This window comes from Pelophylax lessonae (assembly GCF_965119305.1).
Source record: "Pelophylax lessonae genome assembly, chromosome: 4".
NCBI classification, from domain to species: domain Eukaryota; kingdom Metazoa; phylum Chordata; class Amphibia; order Anura; family Ranidae; genus Pelophylax; species Pelophylax lessonae.
In genome coordinates, this window is record NC_138771.1 from 630512184 (window position 1) to 630539810 (window position 27627).

The 27627-nt window shown below is 46.8% G+C and overlaps 1 protein-coding gene across 3 annotated transcripts in view; it reads right to left on the reverse strand.

The window, feature by feature from the left end:
- The window catches only part of LOC309551918 (uncharacterized protein), an 800893-nt gene that overhangs the window by 755365 nt on the left and 17901 nt on the right, over nucleotides 1-27627 (reverse strand). Inside the window, exon 2 of one of the 3 annotated variants that reach the window (XM_082252636.1) lies at nucleotides 7889-8260. The exons of the other annotated variants lie outside the window; for them this stretch is intronic. Within the exon in view, the coding sequence (XP_082108762.1) occupies nucleotides 7889-8260 (372 nt within the window). The remainder of the gene's footprint in view (nucleotides 1-7888; nucleotides 8261-27627) is intronic. 3 annotated transcript variants of the gene reach the window in all.

Sequence of the window (27627 nt, forward strand, 5' to 3'; positions counted from 1 at the left end):
TCAGACCCCTTGGAGAAAATGCTAACTTTTAAGGTAATAGGGAAATCTCTCTCTGCAATATACTCCATACTCTCAATAGATCATAGTCAGTCCCCTGAGAAAACCTATAATAAATGGAAGGAGGACATTCCAGATCTGACCATGGAAGAGTGGGAGGACTCGGTTAATAATTATATCCCCTCAATGATAGCGGCTAGGGACAGATTTATACAACTCAAATTCTTACATAGAGCATATTATACGCCACAACGTCTTGCCAGGATATACCCCACGAAAGATCCTATGTGCATTAGATGTGGGCATGAAATAGGTACATTCTTACATGTTGTTTGGTCATGCCCTGACCTGGCAACCTTTTGGAAAGAAGTGACGGACACTATTGGCGAAATTTTTGACATCATGATTCCTTTGGACCCAAAGGTAACTTTATTGAGTAACCTTACAGAACTGGCTGGGGACAAATATGCTAAAATGTGCATTACATATACCCTGTTTTATGCCAGGAGAGAAATACTTTTACGATGGAAGTTACCCGAACCTCCCACCCGACTATCCTGGATAGCTGCTGTTACTAAGACACTTCCATTCTACCGTTTTACATACGGTAGTAGGAACTGTCCAAAAAAATTTGATAAAGTCTGGTCAGCCTGGATCGACGCTGTAGGTGAGCCAAGGTCACCTGTTCCATAATGATATAAGTAGGCTCTTATTATTATAATTAATGATGAATTTTCCCTTTTTTTTTTTTTTTTTTTTTTTCTCTCTCCTTCTCTCCCTGTTTTTAAACTGGTTTATTGATATTCCCCTTCCCTCCCTCTCCCTAAGAATTTTTTTTTTTTTTTTTTTTTTTTGTTGTATGTATGTTAGTAGGTAAGGATAAAATCATTCTTTGTGCAGAGTAATGTATTGTATTGGAATATTTGTTTTGTTTATATGTGTAACAATAAAATAAAAATTTAAATGTTAAAAAACAATTGTGGTATTGCGATTTTCTTGCTGTCAGTGGTTGTTAAGGATGCCAGCCCAGCAGGAGCATGCAGTTAATTAAAAAGTAAGGTAATAAAAAACAAAAAAATAATACATGGATTGTCTTTTGAGTCTGGTATTAAAGGAGAAGTACAACCAAAGCTCGCTTGGTTGTACTTCTCCTGTGGATCACAGGAGTGCCACTCATTCTGCACTCCTGTGACCCATTTTTAGCAGTCAGTGGGCTGAAGCCCACTGTTGGCTGACGTCACAGAGCTTGCCCAGGCTCTGGCAAGATTGCAATAATAAAGTGGGGTTCGGCCTACATGCCTGGACCTGCACACAGCTCAGCCTGTCAGCGAGTCGCTGAGAGCCTGAGCCAACCACTCCGGCCTCCTTCACATCCCAGAACTCCAGGGAGCACTGGAGGGGCAGAGCAGAGAGCTAGTGACTCAGTCACCAGCTCTCGCTCAGATAGCACTGAGAACTGAGCGATCAGCAGTGTTTGATTGCTTAGTTCTCAGTCTTAGAACCAGCCAAAGACAGATGCAGCATCCACCTAGGTTAGTATGATTCATAAAAAACAAAACTCCATGCTTCTCTTTTAATTTTAAGGGGGTAACCCAGGAAATCCATACCAGACCCTGCATCCCTTACTTCTGACCCCTGAGCTCTACCTTACTTACGACTGACCCCTGAATTCTGCATCACTTACTACTAACCCCTTATGCGTGAACTATTGACCCCTGGACTCTGCATCACTTACTACTGACCCCTGAACTCTGCGTCACTTATTACTAACTTCTGAACTCTGCCTCACTTACTACTTACTCCTGAACTTTGCCCCACTTACTACTGACTTCTTAATTCTGCCTCACTTACTAATGACCCCTGGACTTTACCTCATTTACTACTGACCCCTGAATTCTGTGTCACATTCTACTGACTAGAGGTGGGCGAATGGTCCGTGCTGAGCAAAAGTTGCCCGAACATCGCCTGTTTTCCCGCTCGGCGAACTCTCGAATTTGCAGGGCGTTCGGCGGCTGTTCACCCTGCCAAGCGCACTGCAGTGCACTGCACACTGCTGGGTCAGTGATGTCACAAGAGGGTGGTGCCACCGAGTAACATCGCCAGTTGGCCCCACCCTTACATATATCAAATGGCAAGCCAGGCATTGATGGTTTGCCTTAGTTGACAGCGAAACGATTTTCATTTTCCTTTTTTGGGTCCGGCGGTGGCAGCTTTGTAGTGATTGCCAAAAGATAGTCAGGAATTGTCAAAAACTGTCTCTATGTTTTTATTACTTTTTGACATTTTTGGTGAATATGTAAGAGATTCATTCACATGAGAGAGGGAGATCTGGGGGCCCCGTTCTTAAAGGGAGCTTCCAGATTCTCACAAGCCTCCTGCCCACAGACCCCCAACAACCACATCTCAGGGTTGTGTGGAAGAGATTATTGTCCCCATGGTGGCCCCAAATCACCTACCTCCCCACCCCCATGTTGAGGGCATGTGGCCTGGTTTGGTTCAGGAGGGGTGGGCGTGCTCACTCGTCCTCCCCCTCTCCTGCACGGCTGCATGCTCAGATAAGGGTCTGGTATGAATTTTGGGGGGAACCTCACACCATTTTTTTTTTAATTTTGCATTTTTTAACATTTTTCTATTGCCAGCAATGGTATTGTATTTTATTTTCATTTTATGCATTTTTTTAGTTTTTCTGCAGTATGTTCTATACATGCTACAGATCCACCAATTTACAGGCAGACTAAAGGGACCCCCTTTAAAGGGAATTTTTAATTTCTATTGTTGCACCTTAAGCATCAATAAAATCACTGCTCCTGTAAAAATTATCTTTCTGAAAAAAAAAAAATTGCATTGATACATGTCCCCCAGAGCAGTACCCGGACCCCATTCACTTTTTATGGCTAATTGCTTGCATATAAGCCTTCAAAATTTTGATTTTTCAAGTTCAGCTCCAATAGATTTCAATGGGGTTCGGGTATGAACTTTTTGTCAGTTCGGGTGTTCTGGTGCGAACCGAACAGGGGATATTTGGCCCATTTCTACTACTGACCCCTGACTTTCACCTCACTTACTACTGACCCCTGAACTCTCACTTACCACAGAGTTCAGAGGTCGGTAGTGTGACGGATGTGGGTATCAGATCCTTGTCCTTCCCACTAACTTGTGACAAAGGACTAGCCAATCTCACACCCCACTGTCACTTACGTAACAATGCCACTTTCAGCTGCACCCTGCACAAAGATTTTCCAGCTTGCGGGACCACAATCTAGGTGCCAGCAGGCTGACAGCGATTGTCACTGGGCTAATTAGGCAATTAACCCTTTCAATACCCCAACCTCCATTTTGTCCGAGTGGGAGGAAGCTCGTAATTCTAGCAATCTCAATTATGATTTTAGAATAATTGTCTGTAACACACACTGTCACCACAGACAGGTATGTTCATAGGATTTACAGTATTCTATGCAGTAGCGCTCTTCAAGAGACAGGTTCTTTGTTAGCTTGCATTAAGAGCTTGGGGACAAGGTTAACACTTTTCAAAATAAGATTTTAATAATGAAAAAGTCAAAGTTGGTGCAAATAAAATATTTACAGAAAAAAAAAGTGTTTCAAAGAAACAGAGACATAATTCACAATAGAAAAATAAGGTAGAATTGAGGAGGAAGAATACTTGCAGTAAAAGGGGTGTTGACAGATGCCACTGACCAATAAAACGAAATGGCCGTGGGCTGTCCTGGGGTTATAACAATATCAGGTCCCTCCTCTGTAAACAGTTTTATACCACTATTCATATCTTTCAATATGTATCGGTTACTGATAGATCAGGGCCCAGCATTGAATCTTGCATCCAGGAACACCAAACACGGAATATCTCAGATAAACTTGCCACCCAGGGAATATCTGACAGCTATCTTCCCTTCTTTATGTGCTAATGAGGTCTTTTCTGACCTTAATTCATTTAGTATGACATTTCTCATTCAAATATACGGTAAACCCCCGCTCCATCGCGGTTCAGTTTTTGGGGTCCCGATATATAGCGCTATGTTAATTAGGACCCATTAATTCGGATATTGTGGTAATATTTCGCCATTTCGTGGTTATGTAGCGGTGAATCAGAGAATCAGAGCAAAGCTGCGGTGGAACGCATGCCTCGCTCGTGGACCTCAACGCGATACGGAGCATGTGCAGATGTACTCCTTTGCCAACCACAAGCAAGAATGCCACCCAAACGCCCATCATCTAAGGCTTCCGGTGAGCCAAAACAGAAGAGGAAGTTCCTTACGATTCAGGAGAAGGTGAAACTTCTTGATATGATAAAGGAAGGACAGAGTTATGCTGCTGTAGCCCGCCATTATGGTATGAATGAGTCAACGATTCGCTACATCAAAAAGGATGACAAGAATTTGAGGGCAACTGCTGCACTGTTGATCAACCAAGCTGCAAAAAGAGTTGTTTCTTTCTGAAATAAAAACATTGTTAGGATGGAAACTGCATTGGCCATTTGGATCCAAGATTGCAGAAAAAAAAAAGCATCACATTGGATGGTAACACCATCAGGACTGTACCAGCTGTACGACATGTTTGCCAATCAAGGAGGCTCTGAAGAAGGCGCTGCCGCAGCCGAACAGTCAGACAGCGACAATCCTGATCAGCCTTCTACTTCTAGTACAGGTACATCTCCATCAGGAGTCTTTTCTGCCAGCAAGGGGTGGTTTGACCGCTTCCAGAAACGCTGTCAGTTGAAGAGCGTTTCATTGCAAGGTGAGGCTGCATCTGCCGACAAAGAAGCTGCTGCAAGGTACACCAATGAGACCTTCAAGAGTTTCATCGAGGAGGGTGGGTACCAACCAGTGCAAGTCTTTAATATGGATGAGACTGGCTTGTTTTGGAAGAGAATGCCCAAATGGACCTACATCATGAAGGAGGAAGCCCGAGCCCCTGGATTCAAGGCTTATAAGGACAGAGTAACCTTGGTTATGTGTGGAAATGCTGCTGGGTTTATGATCAAGCCAGCCCTGGTCTACAAGGCCAAGAATCCCAGAGCACTGAAGCATAAAAACAAGAACCAGCTACCAGTCCATTGGATGCATAACCCTAAGGCTTGGATGACTAAACACCTCACAACTGAGTGGTTCCATAATTGTTTCATCCCAGCCGTCAAGGTCTACTTTGCCGAACTTGGGCTTGATTTTAAAGTGCTTCTGCTGATGGATAATGCAGGAGGCCATGCCATGGATCTATTGTACGAAGGAGTGCAAGTTGAGTTCCTTCCACCCAACACCACGTCTTTAATTCAGCCCATGGACCAGGGTATGATACGTGCATTAAAGGCGCTGTACACTCGCAACTCCTTGAATCATCTTGTTGAATCCATGAACAATGATGAAAATTTAAATTTTAAGAACTACTGGCGTAATTACACCATTGCAACTTGTCTGGAGAAAATACAAAGGCCCTCAAGGAGATGAAGAAGGAGACCCTGCATGCCTGTTGGGAGAAGCTTTGGCCAGAAATTATTCAAGATTATGAAGGGTTCTCTCCTGACGAAGTTCATCATTCAGCTGTGGACAAGTCAATTAGGCTGGTGAAGTTGCTAGGAGGTGAAGGTTTTCAGGATATGACCCAGGATGACGTCAATGACCTAATTGAAACCCATTCAGCTCCAGTAACCAATGAGGATCTGACAGAACACACCAAGTCAGCGAGTGAGGAGGAAGTGGAGGAACATGAGGAGGAGGAAGAAGATGAAGGCTTGTCAATTGAGCGCCTTGGCAGTGTCATGCATACGGCCAATGACCTGAAACAGATGTTAGCTGAGTGGGATCCTGACATGGTTTTTTCACTGCAGTTCCAAAACAGCATTAATGGAGCCATCCAGGTGTACAAGAACCTCCTCGCCCAAAAGAAGAAACACGCCCAGCAACTGCCTATAACTATGTTCTTCACAAAACAGGAGGCCACATCCACCCCAAGTACCTCCACAGCCACCTCTGATGTAGAAGTGGAGGTCATGGAGCAGCAAGAAGACGACCCACCTACACCTAAAGAAGCGCCTGCTGAACCTGCGCCTTCAGAAGGACAGTAACTGCTCTTATTTGCTGCTTATCGTCATCTTCTTTTCTGCTGAGTACAGTACGTACAAAACTGTACTATTTTCTTACTGTACTGCAGGGCTTGACAAATTTGCCTGAAATATAGGAGTCCGCTAAAAAAGTTAGGAGACAGTTTTTTTTTTTTTTTTTTTTTTTTTACTAACAACCAAGCTTTATTTTTAAAAAAATAACTGATACTAAATTTACACATAAAGACAGCTAGAACCCCGCTCTCTATAGGGCAATCAGATGGAAACAGACCGTCTGTCTGTTTCCATCCGATGCCATCTGATCCGATATCAAAAGGGACAGGACACCTCCTGCAGTGCACCCCCGGCGCCAGGTCGCTAATTCTAGTCGCCAATTCTGGTTTGTCGAGCCCTGCTGTACTTTAAAGTATACTGTACTGTTAGCACAATAGTTTTGTCTTTTTACAATGCTCTTGCTCTCTCTCTATCTTTTATGTGTTTTTATTGCTTAAAGGTTAGTTTAAAGACCTTTAAATGCTATTAAAAAACATGCCTAGGGTGTATTTAAATAGGGTCTTTCTATTTTCGCGGATTTTCACTTTTCGCGGGTGGGTCCGGAATGTAACCTCCGCAATGGAGGGGGGTTTACTGTATACTTTTTAATGTGTCATGTTCATGTCTGAATATTAATCGTGTGTCTATTTGTTAAGTTTTGAATTGAGCAGGGCTCTATGATTGCCTTTTACGACCCCCATTAGTTCTGGTTATCCTTAATGGACTTGATCAAAGTTTTAGGATAGGCCTGGATGGAAGAAACAGAAATCCTGCCAGGACTCAATTAGCGGTTTAGAGCTCTGCATATGCCTAAGTGCTGGGTTTTGATGTCTCCGAGTTGCGATAACTGTTCCTTTGAAGTGTAAAACCTATGCATTCCATGAATTAATGGAGGTGGGGAGGGGAATAATATCCCTGCCAGTCTCTGCAAGACTCTCATGGCTGACCTATAATGACTGAACATCATGGCCGCTTGGTACAGCTTTTCGTGTGTCCAGTACGGGATATCATTACAGGTAGTAATTGACCTTCAGTCTCAAAGTACAGGTAAACGGCACACCCTTCGCACAGCTTACCTTTGTTCTCCCTCTACCTGGGCACAATATGTTTATTTTTGCAGCTCTTGCTCTCTCCCTCCTTTCCACTGAGTTGGGCTTTTGTCCAACCACCAATCATAGACCTGCCAAGGCTTACCACCCCCTCCTTGCCTCCAGAAAATAGATCACATCTACAGCTGTACCTGAGACACTGAACAGAATTTCCCCACACTTCTTGTGTAATGTATGAGAACACAGTGGCCCCTATCCCCCTTATGGCCCATGAGTTTCACACACATTACACACATAGAGGATACGCTATTGTAATGGAAGTCACCAGAGCTTTACCTCATTTACTAAATAAAGGGAAAATTCCCTTGTAAAGTGCAATTTCTGTTGCAGGATAAAGGGTCTATTGTATTTGCCTCTAATAAGACAACTCTGTTGTCCCTGGACACCGTGCTGCAAGCCAACCATATAACTTGCTGAACATGTTTTTATTAACCATTAGGCCAATTCACCCATACCCAACAACCATCCTCTGCTGGGATTTGGTATTTCGGCAATATTTTAGATTTTCAGGGACTCATCTATCTCCATTGGTTGCTGATTAAGATGGCCAGTCTTGTAGAGGGTTTTATTTTTTACCAGGAGGGTCATTAATAAGAAAACACTAGGTTCTCTGAATTACATTTCCTGAAAAATGAACACATTTTTGTTTTTTGGAAATAAATTAATAAATATTTACCTGAAAATTGCAGAAGTGTCCCATATGTAGTCCAACTGATTGGAGAATCAAATTTACTATCGTATAGTAGGCAGCAAAATCTAGGTCCATCTGTTGGTTCCAGTTCTCTAATTTTGATATATTCTGTCCAGTTTCTGTTAGGATCCTTCTCTCTGTAGATTCTTCCCTTATATGTTTCTATAACATTTCCAGAAGGGGTAAAGATCTTCCTATAAGATACGCAGGATGCTCCACCTGTCTCCCCCCAAACAATCTTTACATCTTCACCCAGTTTCTCAGGGACAGAGTATGAACATGGGATGTTAACAGAGCCTCCAGGTTGCACTGTACGAGTTCTCATCTGATGAATACAACTTAAACATCTTGTGATCCCTGAAATGAGCAAATAAAGCAAAATGTAATATCAATGTGTTAAAAGTAATATGTACTATTGTCAATTTTTACTCATAAAATACTCATTAATTTACTCATAAAATACTCATTTAACTACTTCTGGACCGGAAGGATTTGCCCCCTTAATGACCAGGCTATTTTTTGCGATTCAGCACTGCGCTACTTTAACGGACAATTGTGCACTCGTGTGACGCTGTACCTAAATAAAATTGATGTGCTTTTTTCCCCACAAATAGAGCTTTCTTTTGGTGGTATTTGATCACCTGTGCAATGTTTATTTTTTGTGCTATAAACAAAAAATAGCGACAATTCTGAAATAAAAAAAAAAAACAATATCTTTCACATTCTGCTATACAACATTCCCAAAAAAAAAATGAATAATCTAATTTTTTTTTAACATTTTAGGCCAATTTGTTTTCTGCTACATATTTTTGGTAAAAAAAAATCGCAATAAGCGTATTTTGATTGGTTTGCGCAAAAGTTATTGCGTTTATTAACTACAGGAAAGATTTATGTCATTTTCATTGTTTTTTTTTTTTTTACTAGTAATGGTGGCGATTTTTAGCAGGACTGCGACATTGCTGCGGACAGATCGGACCCCTAAGTGACATTTTTGACACTTTTGGGCAGCCTAGTGACATTACTACAGTAATCAGTGCTAAAAATATGCACTGTTACTGTAATAATGACACTGGCAGGCAGGGCAGCCATCAGAAATGTTGGGGCCCCTTACACAGCTTTAGGACTGGGCCCCCCGATGCTTGACCACCAATCTTCCCCATGGCACCAATCTTCCCCATGGCCCGCCCACTGGCCGTCCCACCAAATCTGCCCACTGGCCATCTTACCAAGTCCTTCAGTGCACCCACTTTTATTTTAGCACTCTTACAACTTAACATGTGAATATGAAAAGTATTAAAAGTCATCAGTGCTTTCAATATTTAACAGTAAGACTCCATTCACACTAGTCCGACACTAGCGTACATGCCCCCTTAGAATGCAGTGACCAGCGTGCATGTCCCCTTAGAATGCAGTGACCAGTGTACAGGCCCCCTTAGAATGTAGTGACCAGCATACATGTCCCCTTAGAATGTAGTGACCAGCGTACATGTCCCCTTAGAATGCAGTGAACAGCGTACATGTCCCCTTAGAATGTAGTGACCAGCGAACATGTCCCCTTAGAATGCAATGACCAGCGTACAGGCCCCCTTAGAATGTAGTGACCAGCGTACATGTCCCCTTAGAATGCAGGGACCAGCGTACATGTCCCCTTAGAATGTAGTGACCAGCGTACATGTCCCCTTAGAATGTAGTGACCAGCATACATGTCCCCTTAGAATGTAGTGACCAGCGTACAGGCCCCCTTAGAATGTAGTGACCAGCGTACAGGCCCCCTTAGAATGCAGTGACCAGCATACAGGCCCCCTTACAATGCAGTGACCAGCAATACAGGCCCCCTTAGAATGCAGTGACCAGCGTACAGGCCCCCTTAGAATGCAGTGACCAGCGTGCATGTCCCCTTAGAATGCAGTGACCAGCGTACATGTCCCCTTAGAATGCAGGGACCAGCGTACATGTCCCCTTAGAATGTAGTGACCAGCGTACATGTCCCCTTAGAATTAGTAACCAGCGTACATGTCCCCTTAGAATGTAGTGACCAGCGTACAGGCCCCCTTAGAATGCAGTTACCAGCATACAGGCCCCCTTAGAATGCAGTGACCAGCGTACAGGCCCCCTTAGAATGCAGTGACCAGCGTACAGGCCCCCTTAGAATGTAGTGACCAGCGTACAGGCCCCCTTAGAATGCAGTTACCAGCATACAGGCCCCCTTAGAATGCAGTGACCAGCATACAGGCCCCCTTAGAATGCAGTGACCAGCATACATGTCCCCTTAAAATGCAGTGACCAGCGTACATGTCCCCTTAAAATGCAGTGACCAGCGTACATGCCCCCTTTCAATGCAGAGACCAGCGTGCATGCGTGCCCCCTTCAATGCAGTGTGCCCCCCCTGGGTGGGGATGGGGATGATGAAGTTGCATTGTGAAAATGGATGAGGATGATTCTGGGTGGGGATGAGAGTTACTAAGTGAAGAGGCTCTCCACAGTGTAATTCCTTTCCCCACTCAGAATCATCCCCAGCCATTTTCACAATGCAATTCCATCATGTCTGGAGTCTGTCTGTGTCCCATCTGGTCCAAACAAAAGAACAGGTGAACAAGCAGCAGGCAGCACATCGCACATTCAAAGTTCAGTCACTTACCCTCCACGATGATCTTTATTCTGCTGCATGTACTGCGAGGGCTGGGGACACTTCCTCCTGCATAATGATAGCCCCACCCCCATGCTGAGTGCTGGCCAATCAGAGTCTTGCCAGGATCTACCCGCGGCCACTCGGAGGAGAAGAAAGCCTGTATGCAGGGATTTCTTTTCTCCTTCTCTCCTCAGTCAGACGGCGGCGGCGGTGGGGGCAGGGGGCGTGCGGCGACGATCTTGCTGATGATTAGAACGCCCCCACCCCCACTAAACACACAGGCACAAACAGTATTATCTCATATCCCCCCCCCCTGTGGCGGGGGGAGGGGGGGTCGGGTGCGGGTGGCGGTCCTGTGAAGTTCGGAAAAAAAATTTTTTTAAAGTGTAAGGGAAGCAGTCCCCGCCGGGCTCCTCTAGAGGCTCGGGCCCCTTACATCAGTACTGCCTGTACCCCCCTGATGGCGGCCCTGCTGGCAGGGAAGGGGTTAACACAGTGGGTGATCAAGGGGTTACATGGGGAGTGATTCTAACTGTATGGGGGTTGAGCTTTTGAAATGATCATAGAGATCTGTGATCCTATATAAATCATATAGATCTGTGATCATTCCAGAGAGAAGAACGGTCAGCTGTGTTTACAACAGCTGCCCGTTCTTCTCTCTCAGAAGGGAGCGATCGCAGGTGACCCCTGCATGGGAGTCCCCGCAGCCAAGTGGGGGTGGGAGCGTGACGGCCCCCTAGCAGCAGGCACACAACCTACGTAGCACAGGAGGGGCTGCCTGCCACAGTAAATCTGTGGCAGGCAGTCCGGAAGAGGTTAATGCTAATTATTTTATCAGTGTGTGGTATATCTTAACATTCCAAATTATTTGCATAAATATAATTGTAGCGCTACCCCCTCAAGAGCCTTTTGAATATTTGTGCATGAGTCTCGCACTGATTAATCCACAGCCAGTCTCAGGGTATTATTACACAGCCAGGTGCACACACTCTTCTGCTTGTAGTCTCCAATTATCAATCTAGGGGATTTGTTTATTTGGAGAACTTAGATAGGACAAGGAATTTAGTGGGACACTCCAAATTAACTATTAACAAGTGAGGACAACTATCCCGAGAGAACTGTGTAGCTGATTATCATTAGGACCATACAGCAGCTGTAGTCCCTTTGTAGCAGAAGGAACTCAGTGAACTTTGCCTCTTCAAGACACTAGCCAGTGCCCCCTTTAGCTTTCAACCAGCAATTGACTTCTAACACCAAGAGGGGGATCTAGCAGCACGAGTCCTAGGGATCCCCTGTGGGGGGTGGGGCTTTACTTACAAGGCTCCTGAAGCACCAGCGGCAGCCTTCCTCCTCAGTAGTACCAGACAGGATCCGTGGACATCCTCCCTCAGTCAGCTTTCACAAAAACCATGGGTTACGGCTTCAATGTCTCAGGTCCTCAGGTTGCCCACCTGAGGCCGCATGGCAGCCTGCACTGAGGAGGGGCAGCAGCCCCCTTCCACCTGGACCTCTCTCTCTAGAGCAGGGGTGTCAAACTCAACTTCATCGAGGGCCGCACCAGCATTATGATTGCCCTCAAAGGGCCAGTTGCATCTGTAATATTAGAAGTCCAGAGTATCCCAACCCCCTAACATCAGATGTCAAGAGTCCCCCCTCCCTCCCTTACATCAGGGCACCCCCTTACCTTGTGCTGCTGCTGGGAAGAGGCTGGGGCCAGGGCTAGGAAGCAGAAAGTGAAGGGTCTGGAGGAGGCTCAAAGGAGGGCTGGAGCTCTACTACAGCTCTAGGAGAGGTGTGAGGGCCACATTAAATGGTCTGGAGGGCCGGATTCGGCCCGCGGGCCTTGTATTTAACACATGTGCTCTAGAGGAAGACCCAGAGCACATGTGCTCTTCAAATATAAATACAGTCATCCAGTGTGAATTGGGGCACATCCCCTTCTAATTGGCCAAGACTGTATGGACATTCATGCTCTCATCTGCATGGTTTCCACCCACTGTCCAGTACATTCCATAGCTACTAGACCAGTGTAAAACTTCTCAAGACAGCATGAGCAACACCAGAACACATTGAGCAGACCCTGTTAAACAATCACAGCCTTTGTTAAGCAGACAGCATATACATTTACCTAGCTGTCTCCCTGTTAAAGGAGATGTAAAGGCAGTAGTTTATTTTTTTTTTTTTTATCTTAATTAGAGTTGAGCGGACACCTGGATGTTCGGGTTCAACGGGTTCAGCCGAACTTCACAAAAAAGTTTGAGTTCGGGACCCGAACTTGACCCCGAACCCCATTGAAGTCAATGGGGACCCGAACATTTGAGCACTAAAATGGCTCTAAAAAAGTAATGGAAAGGGCTAGAGGGGTGCAAATGGCAGCAAAATGTTGTTAAGAGTATGGTAAGTGTTCTGCAAACAAATGTGGATAGGAAAATAACTTAAAATAACAAAAAATACATAAAAATAAAAAATAATAATCTTCATGTAGGAGGATGAGGTCCATATGGAGTAGGATGTTGAGGTGGAGGTGGATGTGGCAGTGTAGGTAGAAGCGGCGGCGGTGGAGGAGGACAAGGTAGCCAACACTGGTTTTGGCTTTTAATTTAATTTAATTTTTTTTAAATTAGGGTACACCCCAAAGGAGTGAGAAAGATCAAAAATACAACAATGGCTGGGTAAGGCTGGTATACATGTCTATTCTGCACAAGGTACGGACAAGTCCTGTGGGATCCATGCCTGGTTCATTTTAATGAACGTGAGCTTGTCCACATTTGCTCTGGACAGGTGGCTGCGCTTGTATGGGATAACGCCCCCTGCCGTGCTAAATACATGTTCAGATAATACACTGGCCAGCACCTCTAAGGCATAAAGGGCAAGCTCAGGCCATATGCCCAATTTGGAGACCCAGAAGTTGAAGGGGGCAGACCCATCATTCAGTAGATCTAGGCGTGTGCACACATACTGCTCCACCATGTTGGTGAAATGCTGCCTCCTGCTAAGACATTCCATATCAGCTGGTGGTGATGGTTGTTGTGGCGTGTTGACAAAGATTTTCCACATTTCAGCCATGCTAACCCGGCCTTCTGGTGTGCTGGTGGTGCCCCGGCTGCGTTGGCTACCTCTTCCTCCTCCTCTGCATTCGCCTTGTGCTTCCACTGTGCCCCCGCTGTCAGGTGGGAATGCCACCAGCAGGGCGTCTACCAGCGTGCACTTGTACTTACGATCATGCTCTAGTGAGCGAATTAAGGACGGGCGGTACGTTGTCCTTGTAATGGGGATCCAGCAGCGTGGCCACCCAGTAATCAGCACAAGTTATAATGTGGGAAACTTGGCAGTCATTGCGGAGACACTGCAGCATGAAATCGCTCATGTGTGCCAGGCTGCCCAGAGGCAACGAAAAGCTGTCCTCTGTGGGAGGTGTATGGTCATGAGCTGCTCTGGGTGCCACCCTGCTGTGAACATGGTTCCTCCTCCTCCATCTCCTCCTCTTCATCCTTCACCTCGGCATCCTCCAGAACTGTGCCCTTGCTGGACAATTGTGTACCTGGCGTTTGTGGGTGCAGGAACCCACCCTCGGAGCCACTTGTGAATGACTGCCGCCGGTTTCTTTCTACTGCGCATGCGCTTCGGGAACATGGGTTGGTTATCGCGCATTCGCAGTAGGTTTTTTCGGCGCCGCTGGATGATGTCAGCGGGCGCCATATTTAGAAAGACTTAGAATGTCAGCAGAGTGTGTAGAATACACACTCTGCTATAGGAAGACCATTTTTCTGCTCCAGCATCTGTTTCAAGTGGTTCTGCTTGCTGCATCTTGCTGACACTCTGCACTGAGCCCACCCAGGTTTCCTGGTGAGTACCTTGACCCCAGGATTCTGGGAGCACCCCCCCTCTTCTTCCTCCTCTGATCCCATTGTCCGGCTCATCCCTGCAGGTCAGCGCCTGTCACGGAACCATGAACCAGACGTACAACAACAGATAAGTGAAAATAAGAAAGCTTTATTGAAAAACAAGCTATAAAGCAAAAGTCCAAACGGATGGCGAAACCGAAGCAGAGTCTTTGCGAAGCCAGGGGTCAGGAACCAGGAGGGTAGTCAGACGAAGCCGGGATCAGGAACCAGCAGGGTAGTCAGACGAAGCCAGGATCAGGAACCAGCAGGGTAGTCAGACGAAGCCAGGATCAGGAACCAGCAGGGTAGTCAGACGAAGCCAGGAACAGGAGCCAGGAACCAGCAGCAGTCTTAGAAGCATGTGAACACAGGAGGACCAAGCAGGGAACTGAAGCCACAGACCTCCTATATATATGAGCTAGGCATCCAGCTCCTCCCAGTGGGAAGGAGGAGCCGCAGGGTGGGAGGCTACAAGAAACCCAGAAACCAAGATGGCCGCCAGCACATGTCAAACGAAGGAGAACAGCAAGAAGGTAAGACCATGACAGTACCTCCCCCTCAAGGGCCCCTCCTCCGCGGAGTAAAGAACGGTTTCTGAGGGAAGCGTGCGTGGAAGGCTCGGAGCAAGTCAGGAGCATGGACATCTGCGGAGGGAACCCAGGAACGCTCCTCTGGACCATAACCACGCCAATGAACCAAAAACTGCACCCGACCGCGGACCAGGCGTGAGTCCAGGATATTGGTCACCTCATACTCCTCACGATTGCCCACTTGGACCGGACGAGGCCGAGGAACCGAGGAAGTGAAACGATTACACACCAGTGGCTTCAACAGGGAGACATGAAACACGTTGGAGATCCGCATGCCAGGAGGAAGCGCAAGGGCATAGGCTACCGGGTTTACCCTGCGAAGCACTCGGAAGGGACCAACAAAGCGAGGCGCCAGCTTGGGAGTGGGCACTCGGAGGTTGAGGTTGCGGGTGGACAACCATACACGGTCTCCGGCCTGGTAGGAAGGAGCAACAGAGAGTCCGAGGAAGTACACAGCAACTTGACAGGCCCATGGATGCAACTAGCCCCACACTGCGGTGACCACGAGAGGATCTCGGCCGATCTCCAATCAAAAATCGGATTATGCTTCTGGAGCCAGGGGTACCCCAAGACCACCGAGTAGTGTGGAGACGAAATAACCTGGAAGCAGACCGACTCTCTGTGGACGGCACCAATGGCTAACCCCACTGGAAGGGTCTCATGAGTCACGTGTGGCGGCAGAAGGGGTCTGCCGTCTATCGCCTCAAGAGCCAGAGGAGAACCTCGAGCCTGCAGAGGAATGGAATTGGCGGCAGCGAACACACTATCAATGAACAAACCACCCGCACCAGAGTCCACCAACGCCTGGGTCGTCACCGAGCCCCCGACCCAGGAGAGGACAACAGTGATCAGTGGTTTGTCAACACGGGAAACCGGGGACGAGGAGACTCCACCCAAGATCTGCCCCCGACAGGATCTCAGGTGCGAGCGTTTCCCGGACGGTTCGGACATGCCAACTGAAAATGCCCACCGAGACCACAGTACATGCATCGGCCCTCGTGTCTCCGGAGTACCCTCTCCCCCTCGGACAGGCGAGCAAACCCCAGCTGCATGGGTTCACCCCCAGACAAGTCATCCCCAGGAGGCGTGGGAGGAGAGGGAGGCACGGGTGGGACAACAAAGGTAGGCGCCAATCTGTTAGGAGGCCTCCGCAGACTCTCCTTAAAGGAAGGTCTCTCCCTGAGTCTGGTGTCAATCAAAATCAGGAAAGAAATAAGAGACTCGAGCTCCACTGGTAGGTCCTTAGCTGCAACCTCATCCTTCAAGGCATCCGAGTGACCATGAGAGAAAGCAGCGACCAGAGCCTCATTATTCCAGCCCACCTCTGCTGCCAGGGTACGAAACTCAATGGCGTATTCAGCTACGGATCGTGAACCCTGTCTGATGGACATAAGGAGCCTCGCAGCAGAGGCAGCACGAGCCGGCACATCGAATACCTTCCGAAGAGAAGCAACAAAACCGGAAAACTCGGCAACCACCGGATTGTTGTTCTCCCATAAAGGGCTGGCCCAGGCCAAGGCCTTGTCCGAGAGCAGCGAGATTAAGAAGCCCACCTTTGATCTCTCAGTAGGAAAGGCATGTGGCAGCAACTCGAAATAAATGCCCACCTGGTTAAGGAAACCTCGGCACTGAGTTGGCTCTCCCCCAAAGCGCTGTGGAAGGGGGGCAGAACCGGACATACCCGAAACACCGCAGGCGCAACCACAGGTGTCGGGGTAGACTTTGGCGCAACAACCGGAGCGGCAGTAGGAGCGGGCCCAGGAGCGACAACCGACCCATCGGCAACGGGAGCGAAATGAGCTGTGCGTTCAAGCAGGGTTTGCAACGCCACGGCGAACTGACCCAACAGGTGATCCTGCTGATCAAGTCTGGCAACCAGCGTGGGTAGTGAGGATGGCCCTGTACCTTCAGAATTCACGGCCTGTGGTACCGTGCGTTCAAGCAGGGTTTGCAACGCCACGGCGAACCGACCCAACAGGTGATCCTGCTGATCAAGTCTGGCAACCAGCGTGGGTAGCGAGGATGGCCCTGTACCGTCAGAATTCATGGCTTGGTCCTAATGTCACGGAACCATGAACCAGACGTACAACAACAGATAAGTGAAAATAAGAAAGCTTTATTGAAAAACAAGCTATAAAGCAAAAGTCCAAACGGATGGCGAAACCGAAGCAGAGTCTTTGCGAAGCCAGGGGTCAGGAACCAGGAGGGTAGTCAGACGAAGCCGGGATCAGGAACCAGCAGGGTAGTCAGACGAAGCCAGGATCAGGAACCAGCAGGGTAGTCAGACGAAGCCAGGATCAGGAACCAGCAGGGTAGTCAGACGAAGCCAGGAACAGGAGCCAGGAACCAGCAGCAGTCTTAGAAGCATGTGAACACAGGAGGACCAAGCAGGGAACTGAAGCCACAGACCTCCTATATATATGAGCTAGGCATCCAGCTCCTCCCAGTGGGAAGGAGGAGCCGCAGGGTGGGAGGCTACAAGAAACCCAGAAACCAAGATGGCCGCCAGCACATGTCAAACGAAGGAGAACAGCAAGAAGGTAAGACCATGACAGCGCCAGAATGGAAGCCTCTCTGCCCTCCAGTGGTCAGCCCGCCCTTAACAGGTATGCAGGGCTTTGGGGGTCGGGGTGCTTAGAGAGGGGGGATTAGGGCATTACTTATGTCCCTGGCTCCCTGTTTGTGTTTGCTCTGTTCCTTTGTTTTACAGCCCTCCTAGGTCGGATGTTCGGCACTCCGCATGCAGGAATGAGCATAGTTCAAGATCTCATCACCGGCATTCCTCCTCGAGATCTGCTCGGAGATCTCCTTCAAAGCATCATAGGTAGGCATCTGCCTCAGCCGGGCCCCTCACGTAACCCAGACAGAGCGGGTTGTTGGGGTTGTGGCACCCGTGTCCCGGAAGACAAGTCGATGTGGGACAAGTGTTTCTCCCAGGCTGCGGGAGAGAGGGACAACTCAGACCAGCGGCTAGAGGCCCTAGTGAAGAGGGTTGTCAAGGACTCCCTGGCGGAATTGGGAGTAGGTCGGGCTCAGAGCCTCGAGGTGACCCCTCCAAGTCCTCCCCCTGGAAGAGTATAGTCTAGGGAGGAACTTGAAACCTCTCAGCCTAGTCACCCTTCAGCATTCCAGTCAGACAGTGACTCAGTGGTGGAGGACCCCTGCTTGGGATTCGAGTTTGCTCTCATCCCTTCCCTGGTGAAAGCGGTAAGAGAGACTCTGAATTGGGAAGATCCGGCTGTTTCTCTGCCAAAGCAGAAAAAATTCTTCAAGCAGCTCTGCAAAGAGCGACTTAACCATATATAGGTGTGATAGTAGCAGAAATATATTACTGTAAATGATTTCATTAGCGCAAGCATATATTTCTGCTACTATCACACCTATATATGTCTAGGTGTGTATATAAATATATGTACGTGTGTATATACACAACTATACACAAGTTCAGATGTTTTGCCTGCCTCCAAAACCCCCCAAAAAATGCCAGAAAAAACACACCTGGGCATTTTTTTTTTGAATCTAGCGTTTTTTTTGGCACTTTTTGGGGTTCTTTTGAGGCAGGCAAAACATCTGAACTTGTGTATAGTGGTATATATACACACATAATTATATGTATATAGACACCTAGCCATATATAGTTGTGATAGTAGCAGAAATATATTACTGTAAATGATTTCATTAGCGCAAGCATATATTTCTGCTACTATGACACCTATATATGTCTAGGTGTGTATATAAATATATGTATGTGTGTATATACACCACTATACACAAGTTCAGATGTTTTGCCTGCCTCCAAAACCCCCCAAAAAATGCCAGCAAAAACACACCTGGGCATTTTTTTTTGACGCTAGCGTTTTTTTTTTTGGCATTTTTTGGGGTTCTTTTGAGGCAGGCAAAACATCTGAACTTGTGTATAGTGGTATATATACACACATAATTGTATGTATATAGACACCTAGCCATATATAGGTGTGATAGTAGCAGAAATATATTACTGTAAATGATTTCATTAGCGCAAGCATATATTTCTGCTACTATCACACCTATATATGTCTAGGTGTGTATATAAATATATGGATGTGTGGACAATGGACCTCTCATCCCCCTACCTCCCCGTGGATACTGCTTGAATCCCTCCTCTCTAACTCTCCAAATATTCACCATTTACTCCTGGCAGACATTTGGAAACCTCTCTCTCTTCCTGCATACCCCATCACCACACAATCGACACTGAAAGCCTGGCGAACATTAATCACTAGTCGGAATTCCACTGCCCCCACTACCCTAGTGTCCTTCCCCCTGCAGACTCTTCAAATTCTCCTCCCCTATGTACCCTTATCTAAGTTCACGGCGGCGGGGATCGGCAGGGTGTCCCAACTATATACTCACACAGACCTCAAAAGCTTCGGACAACTCCAGTCTGAATTTCAATTGCCTGCGTCCACCGAATTTCAATACAACTCCATTTCCAGTTTCCTTCGTAAACACCCCCCTCCCCAATTCTACCTTCCATCATCTGTATGGCATTACATGTTTTCCACCACCACCAAGGTTTAAGGAATCTCCCTATTTTACAACCACCTTCAAAATAAATTGTCCTTTTGTAAAACATCCCATATGACTAAGTGGGGGGAGGATCTTCGGACAAACTTTTCCGAGGCCCAATGGCAACTCGCAATCCAAAGCGCTTATAAATCCTCTAAATGTGTGACGCATTTGGAACAGTCCCAGAAAATTCTAACCAGATGGTACTTAACGCCATACCGACTATCCAAATTTTATGCTCACTCGGATCCCATGTGCTGGCGTGGCTGCGGCCAAATTGGCAATATGTATCACATATTCTGATCTTGCAAAAGCATGTTGGGTTTTTGGAGGAGGGTGTCCGAGATCCTCTCGTCTGTTACAGGGATTCTTCGTCCCATTACCCCAGCCATGGCTCTCTTGTCTCTAGGCTTGGAAACTATCCCTCGAGATATGCATATAGTATATACCCACATTCTCATTGCAGCTAGATCCGCGATTGCGAAACATTAGAAACAGTCAGATCCCCCTTCCCACCTTGAAGTTGTCCGCTCAGTCAACATCCAATTCTCTATGGAAAAAGCATACGCTTTCTCCTTGTCTCAGGGGGCCAGGTTCTCTCGAAACTGGTCACCCTGGACCTCCAGTAGTTACTGCTCCCCAGCCTTGTAAAGGTATTAAAGTGAACCCTACCTTATATTTGCATCTTCTTTGTTTGAAATTTCGTTCTCTCCCCTACAAGTGTATAGCCCTATCTAACCAATTTGTGCCTATATTTTACCCGTGTTAATTTTGAGGTAAAAGTGTCTTTTACGTTTCTATGAGATTCTATGTGATCCTCTTCTGACATGTTCATATGTATTATCGTTGTTCCAGTCAATATTGGTTTACGTGTATTGATTGTACTTTTTTTTCTTATGCAAACCTTCAATAAAAATTTATTGAAATAAAAAAATATATGGATGTGTGTATATACACCACTATACACAAGTTCGGATGTTTTGCCTGCCTCCAAAACCCCCCAAAAAATGCCAGCAAAAACACACCTGGGCATTTTTTTTTTGACGCTAGCGTTTTTTTTGCATTTTTTTGGGTTCTTTTGAGGCAGGCAAAACATCTGAACTTGTGTATAGTGGTATATATACACACATAATTATTTGTATATAGACACCTAGCCATATATAGGTGTGATAGTAGCAGAAATATATTACTGTAAATGATTTCATTAGCGCAAGCATATATTTCTGCTACTATCACACCTATATATGTCTAGGGGTATATATACAGACATATATGTGTATATATACCCCCTATACACATGTTCAGATGTCATGTCTGACATCAAACATGTCCTCAAAAAAGCACTGGCAGTGGCAACCCCTGCAGCATGAAAAATGCTTGCTGGTGAGAAGCCATATTCCTGTCCCTAAGCAACTCAGAGAAATGATCATTTCTCTATAGCGGTCACCCTGCTATGGAAGGGTTTTGTCACCCTTCCATAGCAGTCACTGTCAGTTAACCCTACACTACACTACGGTCCCCTTACACTTAACACTTTCCCTACAGAAACTAAATTTTTGAAGCTAACTTAAGTGTAAAGGAGCACTCTAACTACACTAGATATCCCTTTCCTCACACTAATAAATGCTAAATGACACTTTTAAAGTAAAATTAACAGAACTGCTTCCACTCTCTTCCATGTCCAGTATAACAATGCTAGGAATATGGCGGGGGCTATCTTATATACTGGGGGGCGTATTCACTAATGATTGGTCTAGGGACCCCCTAGTCACTCCAATCACATTCCTAGCATTCTCCTGCCCCCTCAATTGGCTTTTGCTAATGGTTCTGGTCCAATCACGGGCTTTTAAAGCCCATTTCCTGAAGCATTGCATTTTGGTCGGTTCTGGTTGCCGAATTCCGAACTTTTTGGGCAAAAAGTTCTAAATTCGGCCGAACCTCGAACACCCAATGTTCGGGCTGAACCGATGGTGGACCCGAACCGTTCGATCATCCCTAATCTTAGGCTAGCCATACTTTGGTCCGACAATTTTTCAAGGGGGCAGTAAGACTCAGGCCCCAGAAGAAGCCAAGGTTCCCTAAATGGGATCTCCCTTTAGTCCTGGACTTTCTGTCACAACGTATCTGTTAAACAGCTGAACTTCTTACCATCAAGGAATCGACATCAGTGACCGTTTTCTTGGTAGCCATTACATCCGCGAAGAGAGTCTCTGAAATCGGAGCCCTAGGGGCACAAGAGCCCTTCCTAACTTTCTTCCCGGACAGGGTAGTCTTAATCCCTATGTTGGAAGCAAGACCAAAGGTTACCTCTGTCTTTTACGAGAACGTGGAGATAGTCTTGCCTACCTTTAGGCAGGAAGATGGCTCATCGGTCCATCCATTGGATGTCGGAAATTGCCTCAAGCAATATCTGGAAGCTATGGTTTCCTTCCGGCAGTCAGAATATCTGTTCATCACCTTCAGTGGAAAGAACAAGGGACTTTGGGCTTCTTCAAGGTCTATTTCTTCTTGGATCATGCAAGCTATCCAATGGGCTTACAGGGCTAAGGGCTTGACTCCTCCTGTGGCGGTTACGGCTCACTCAACTCAGAGTGTTTCCACTTCCTGGGCAGTCTCCAGACATGTCGCGCCTGAAGTGATTCGTAGAGCAGCATCCTGGTCTTCCATAAATACCTTTTTGTCTCATTATTGTGTTGAGCCGGCGGCTCTTTCTTCTGTTAATTTTGGTTTACAAGTCCTGTCAGTTGACAGAGTTAATTCAACTTTTTGTTAAGTAAACTTTTGTTCAGCACCTGCCCACCCTGTTTGTGTACGGCGAGTTATTTCCCGATACGTATGCTGCCATGGAGTCTGTCAGGAAAACGGAAAATTGATATCAAATACCGTAATTTTCCTTTCCTGATGGACTTCAGTTTCTAAGGATGTCCTATAGGGTAGGATTGGAGGCGGGACTAAACCCGATACGTATGCTGCCATGGAGTCCATCAGGAAAGGAAAATTACGGTAAGTATTTGATATCAATTTTCCATATTTTTTTTTCATAAATCAGCCAGAACTGACAGCAGCCGGTAAATACATGTCAAATACATATAGGGTCCATTCACACATCTGTAAAATGGGTCCGCATCCATTCCACAATTTGGCGGAATGTTTACAGACCCATTGATTTTCAATTCCAGTCTGAAAAATTCGGCATTCACAGGATAAAGAAGTAAGTGTCGGCCAGTACAGGCCCCAAAAATTAGCCCACGTGCATTTACCTGACAGCTAAGAACATTGTATTCTGTGGCTGAAGGTACATTAGGCATTCACAGGATACAGAAGTAAGTGTCGGCCATAAAAGGCCCCAATAATTAGCCCACATTGGTTTACCTGACAGCTAAGAACGTTGTATTCTGTGGCTGAAGGTACATTAGCCATTCACAGGATAAAGAAGTAAGTGTCGGCCATAAAAGGCACCAAAAATTAGCCCACATGGGTTTACCTGACAGCTAAGAACGTTGTATTCTGTGGCTGAAGGTACATTAGGCATTCACAGGATACAGAAGTAACTGTCGGCCATAAAAGGCCCCAAAAATTAGCCTGCATGGGTTTACCTGACAGCTAAGCATGTTGTTTTCAGTGGCTGAAGGTACATTAGGCATTCACTGGATACATAAGTAAGTGTCGGCCACTATAGGCCCCAAAAATGAGCCCACATGGGTTTACCTGACAGCTAAGAACGTTGTATTCTGTGGCTGAAGGTACATTAGGCATTCACAGGATACATAAGTTAGTGTCGACCATAAAGGCCCCAAAAATGAGCCCACATGGGTTTAGCTGACAGCTAAGAACGTTGTATTCTGTGGCTAAAGGTACAATAGGCATGCACAGGATACAGAAGTAAGTGTCGGCCAGTATAGGCCCCAAAAATTAGCCCACATGGGTTTACCTGACAGCTGAAAACGTTGTATTCTGTGGCTGAAGGTACATTAGGCATTCACAGGATACAGAAATAAGTGTCGGCCATAAAAGGCCCCAAAAATTAGCCCACATGGGTTTACCTGACAGCTAAGAACATTGTATTGTGTAGCTGAAGGTACATTAGGCATGCACAGGATACAGAAGTAACTGTCGGCCATAAAAGGCCCCAAAAATTAGCCCACATGGGTTTACCTGACAGCTAAGAACGTTGTATTGTGTGGCTGAAGGTACATTAGGCATTCACAGGATACAGAAGTAAGTGTCGGCCAGTATAGGCCCCAAAAATTAGCCCACATGGGTTTACCTGACAGCTAAGAATGTTGTATTCTGTGGCTGAAGGTACATTAGGCATGCACAGAATACAGAAGTAAGTGTTAGCCAGTATAGGCATCAAAAATTAGCTCACATGGGTTTACCTGACAGCTAAGAACGTTGTATTATGTGGCTAAAGGTACATTAGGCATGCACAGGATATAGAAGTAAGTGTCGGCCAGTATAGGCCCCAAAAATTAGCCCACATGGGTTTACCTGACAGCTAAGAATGTTGTATTCTGTGGCTGAAGGTACATTAGGCATGCACAGGATACAGAAGTAACTGTCGGCCATTAAAGGCCCCAAAAATTAGCCCACATGGGTTTACCTGACAGCTAAGAACATTGTATTATGTGGCTGAAGGAACAGTACATTAGGCATTGACAGAAAAAATAATTGTCGGCCATGAAAGGCCCAAAAAATTAGGCATTCAATGGACATGAAATGCCTTTTATGCCGATGTATTTACCGAAGACAAGGACCATGAATTGTTGTGGGTGGATGGCGGTCTGGCGGATATTTGTGGCCTGTCATGAGGAATTTCAATGAAACATGGTCTATTGGTCACATGTGTTGAATGCCTCAGAGATCCAGGCCTCATTCATTTTTATAAATGTGAGGTAGTCAACACTGTCATGAGCTAGGCGAGTGTGCTTATCGGTCACGATCCCCCCTGCTGCGCTGAACTTCCTTTCGGACAGGACACTGGACGGGGGGCAAGCCAACAGTTCCATTGCAAATTGTGCAAGCTCTTGCCAGAGGTCAAGCCTGCCCACCCAGTAGTCCAGGGGTTCATCACTCCTCAGAGCGTCCACATCGGCCGTCAACCCGATGTAGTCGGACACCTGTCGGTCTAGGCGTTCCCTGATGCTGGATCTGGAGTACAGCTGTCGATGTGTTGGCTGAAAGACCGATCTTATATCTGAAGTGACCAACACATCTTGAAACCGCCCTCTTCTTGCAGGCGCTGTTAGATTGCTACCCACAACTGTCTCTCTGAGACTGGAAATTCCTCTGCAAACGCACGCAAAGGCAGAATGCAGCATTTCTCGCAGCAAGGCCTGGAAGTGCTGCATTCTGGCCGCCCTCTATGATGGTGGTAGCATTTCCGCCATTTTTTGTTTGTACCGGGGGTCTAAGTACGTTGCCACCCAGTACTGGTCCTTGCCCTTTATGCTTTTTATATGGTGGTCTCCTTAAAAACACTGGAGCACGAAGGCCCCCATTTGCACTAAACTGGATGTGGTGTAGTTGTCTGGCTCCAGCTCATCATCCAGGATAATGTCGTCCTTGTTCTCCTCCCCCCATCCACGGACAACACCAGGGATCCCAGACAGGTTTAAAGCATGCTCTTCTTGCTCTTCCTCATCCGCCCCGGCACAATCCTCCTCTGACTTCTCTTCAGACTCCAGTTGTTGACTTGTCTCAGATGGAGTAGCACCCCCTGGGAATTCATTCAACATTGCGACTTCCTCATCTTTCTGCTCCTGCTCCTTGACAGCTTGATCAATGACACGATGCAATGCACGCTCCAGAAAGAAGGCAGGTACGATGTCACTGATGGCTCTCTGGCCGTGACTGACCAGTTTGGTGATCACATCAAATGGCCGCAGAAGTCTGCATGCGTTGCGCATGAGCAGCCACTGACGAGGTGAAAAAAACCCAAGCTCCCCAGAACCTTTCCTGCCGCAGAGTTCGTACAGGTAGTCGTTAACTGCATGTTTCTGCTGGAGCATCCTATCAAGCATATGCAACATTGAGTTCCATCGCATCGGGCAGTCACAAATAAGACGCCTGATGGGCAGGTTGTGTCGCCGCTGAATGTCAGCAAGGCGAGCCATGGCTGTGTAAGATCTTCTGAAATGACCTAAGATTTTCCTGGCCTGCCGCAAGACCTCCTGGACCCCAGGGTATTTGGCAACGAATCGATGTACGACCAAGTTCAGGACGTGTGCCATGCATGGCACGTGTGTTATTTTGTCCTGTTTCAGCGCGCTCAGCAGATTGGCACCGTTGTCGCACACCATTTTACCAACTGTCAAATTCAGCGGTGTCAGCCACTGATCTGCCTGTGAACACAAAGCTGAAAGGAGTGCAGGACCAGTGTGGCTCTTGGCTTCCAGGCACAACAGACGCAGCACAGCATGGCAACATCTCACCTGGCATGTGGAATAGGTTCTGGGGATCTTGGGCAATGCAGCGGAAGATACAGTAGCAGCAGAAAGGAAGGAGTCAGCCGAGGAGGAGAGGGAGGATGGAGGAGGAGGAGGAGGAGAAGAAGAAGAAGAAGAGGCAGGCCTGCATGCAATCCGTGGCGGTACAACCAAATCTACACGGGTGCCACAGGTTACATGGTTGACGGCCGTCAGAAGGTTCACCCAGTGGTCAGTAAAAGTGATATACCTTCCCTGCCCGTGTTTGCTAGACCATGTGCCTGTGGTCTGATGTATCTTGGCACCCACACTGTGTGCCAGAGATACATTGACTTGCCGCTGAATATGGCCATACAGCTCTGGAATGCCCTTCTGCGAGAAATATTTCCTGCGGGTCCACCAGTTGATATGGCAGTAGTTGGCGGGCTATCAGTTCCGACAAGCCAGCAGTCAAATGTTGGGCAAGAGGGTTATCCGGTGTCATAATTTTTTTACGCTACAACATTTGGGCCACAGAAGCCTGCCTTTTTCCAGAACAACGTGAGGATGGCATGATGGAAGGTGGAGTGGAGGACAATTGTGAGGAGAGAGGAGAAGGAGAAGAGGCTGGACGGTGAGAGCCTGGAGTGTGGCTTTGTGGGTTCTGACGGTGTTGCTCCCACTGGGCTCAGTTATGGGAGTTTAGGTGCCTTCTTAAGGCGGTCATCCCTAGGTGAGTGTTGGGCTTATCGCGACTTATGTGTTGACTGCAAAGGCTGCAGATGGCAACACTGTTGTCAGCAACGGACACATTAAAAGAAGCCCACACTGCGGAGCCATGTGCTGGCGCCCTGGGAGCGCCAGATGTGACTGTACATAGTTGATGGCTCGCTCCTGATAAATTTATAGTCTGCTTTGTCCCTCTTGTGCAATGCAAGTTCCTCCTGCTTCTCCTCCCTATCTGCTGGTCCGTCTCTCCCTCTGAACTCCCTCTTCCTCTCTTGTGGCCACCCATGTGACATCCATAGACACGTCATCATCCATGTCACCTTCCCCACCACTAACAATCGAGATCTCGGAGTAGGCAGTAACAGCGGGGACCAACCTCCTTAGGCTGATCTGGGTACTTTCGTCAGACTGCTGAGCTCCTCTTCCTGATCTGATGCCAACAATAGCTGTGCATCACAAATACAGACAAATTGAATACAGACATGATGGGAGAGTGGTTCCGGTATGACGTAATGTGGAGGTATAATTTCTGAGATCCATCTCTGCGAAGAGGTCCGGCCCAATCCAATACTAGCAGCTTGTATGTTAACTCAAGGCCCATTACACTCAATTGTCCGGTAAGCGTGTTTTGAACACTCTACTTGGTGGTGGACCTTCTTCACTCTTGCAATATTGGGTGCTGTGCAATATCCCTGGGATAATCTTTTATTGGAAATGGACTTTTTATATGGACTTATCTTACTGTTTTAGCGCTACATATTTTATATTTTTTGCGCATCGCAAATGTCTTGGAAAATAATTCCAGTGACTCAAGCGGAGGGTATACAGTGATGGTGGTGGTGGTGTCTTTGGGGGTGCACACAGCAGAGAGTGAAGAGGGTGCAGATAGAGAGGATGAGGAGGGTGCAGAAGAGGAAGGCTGAGTGAGCCACTCAAC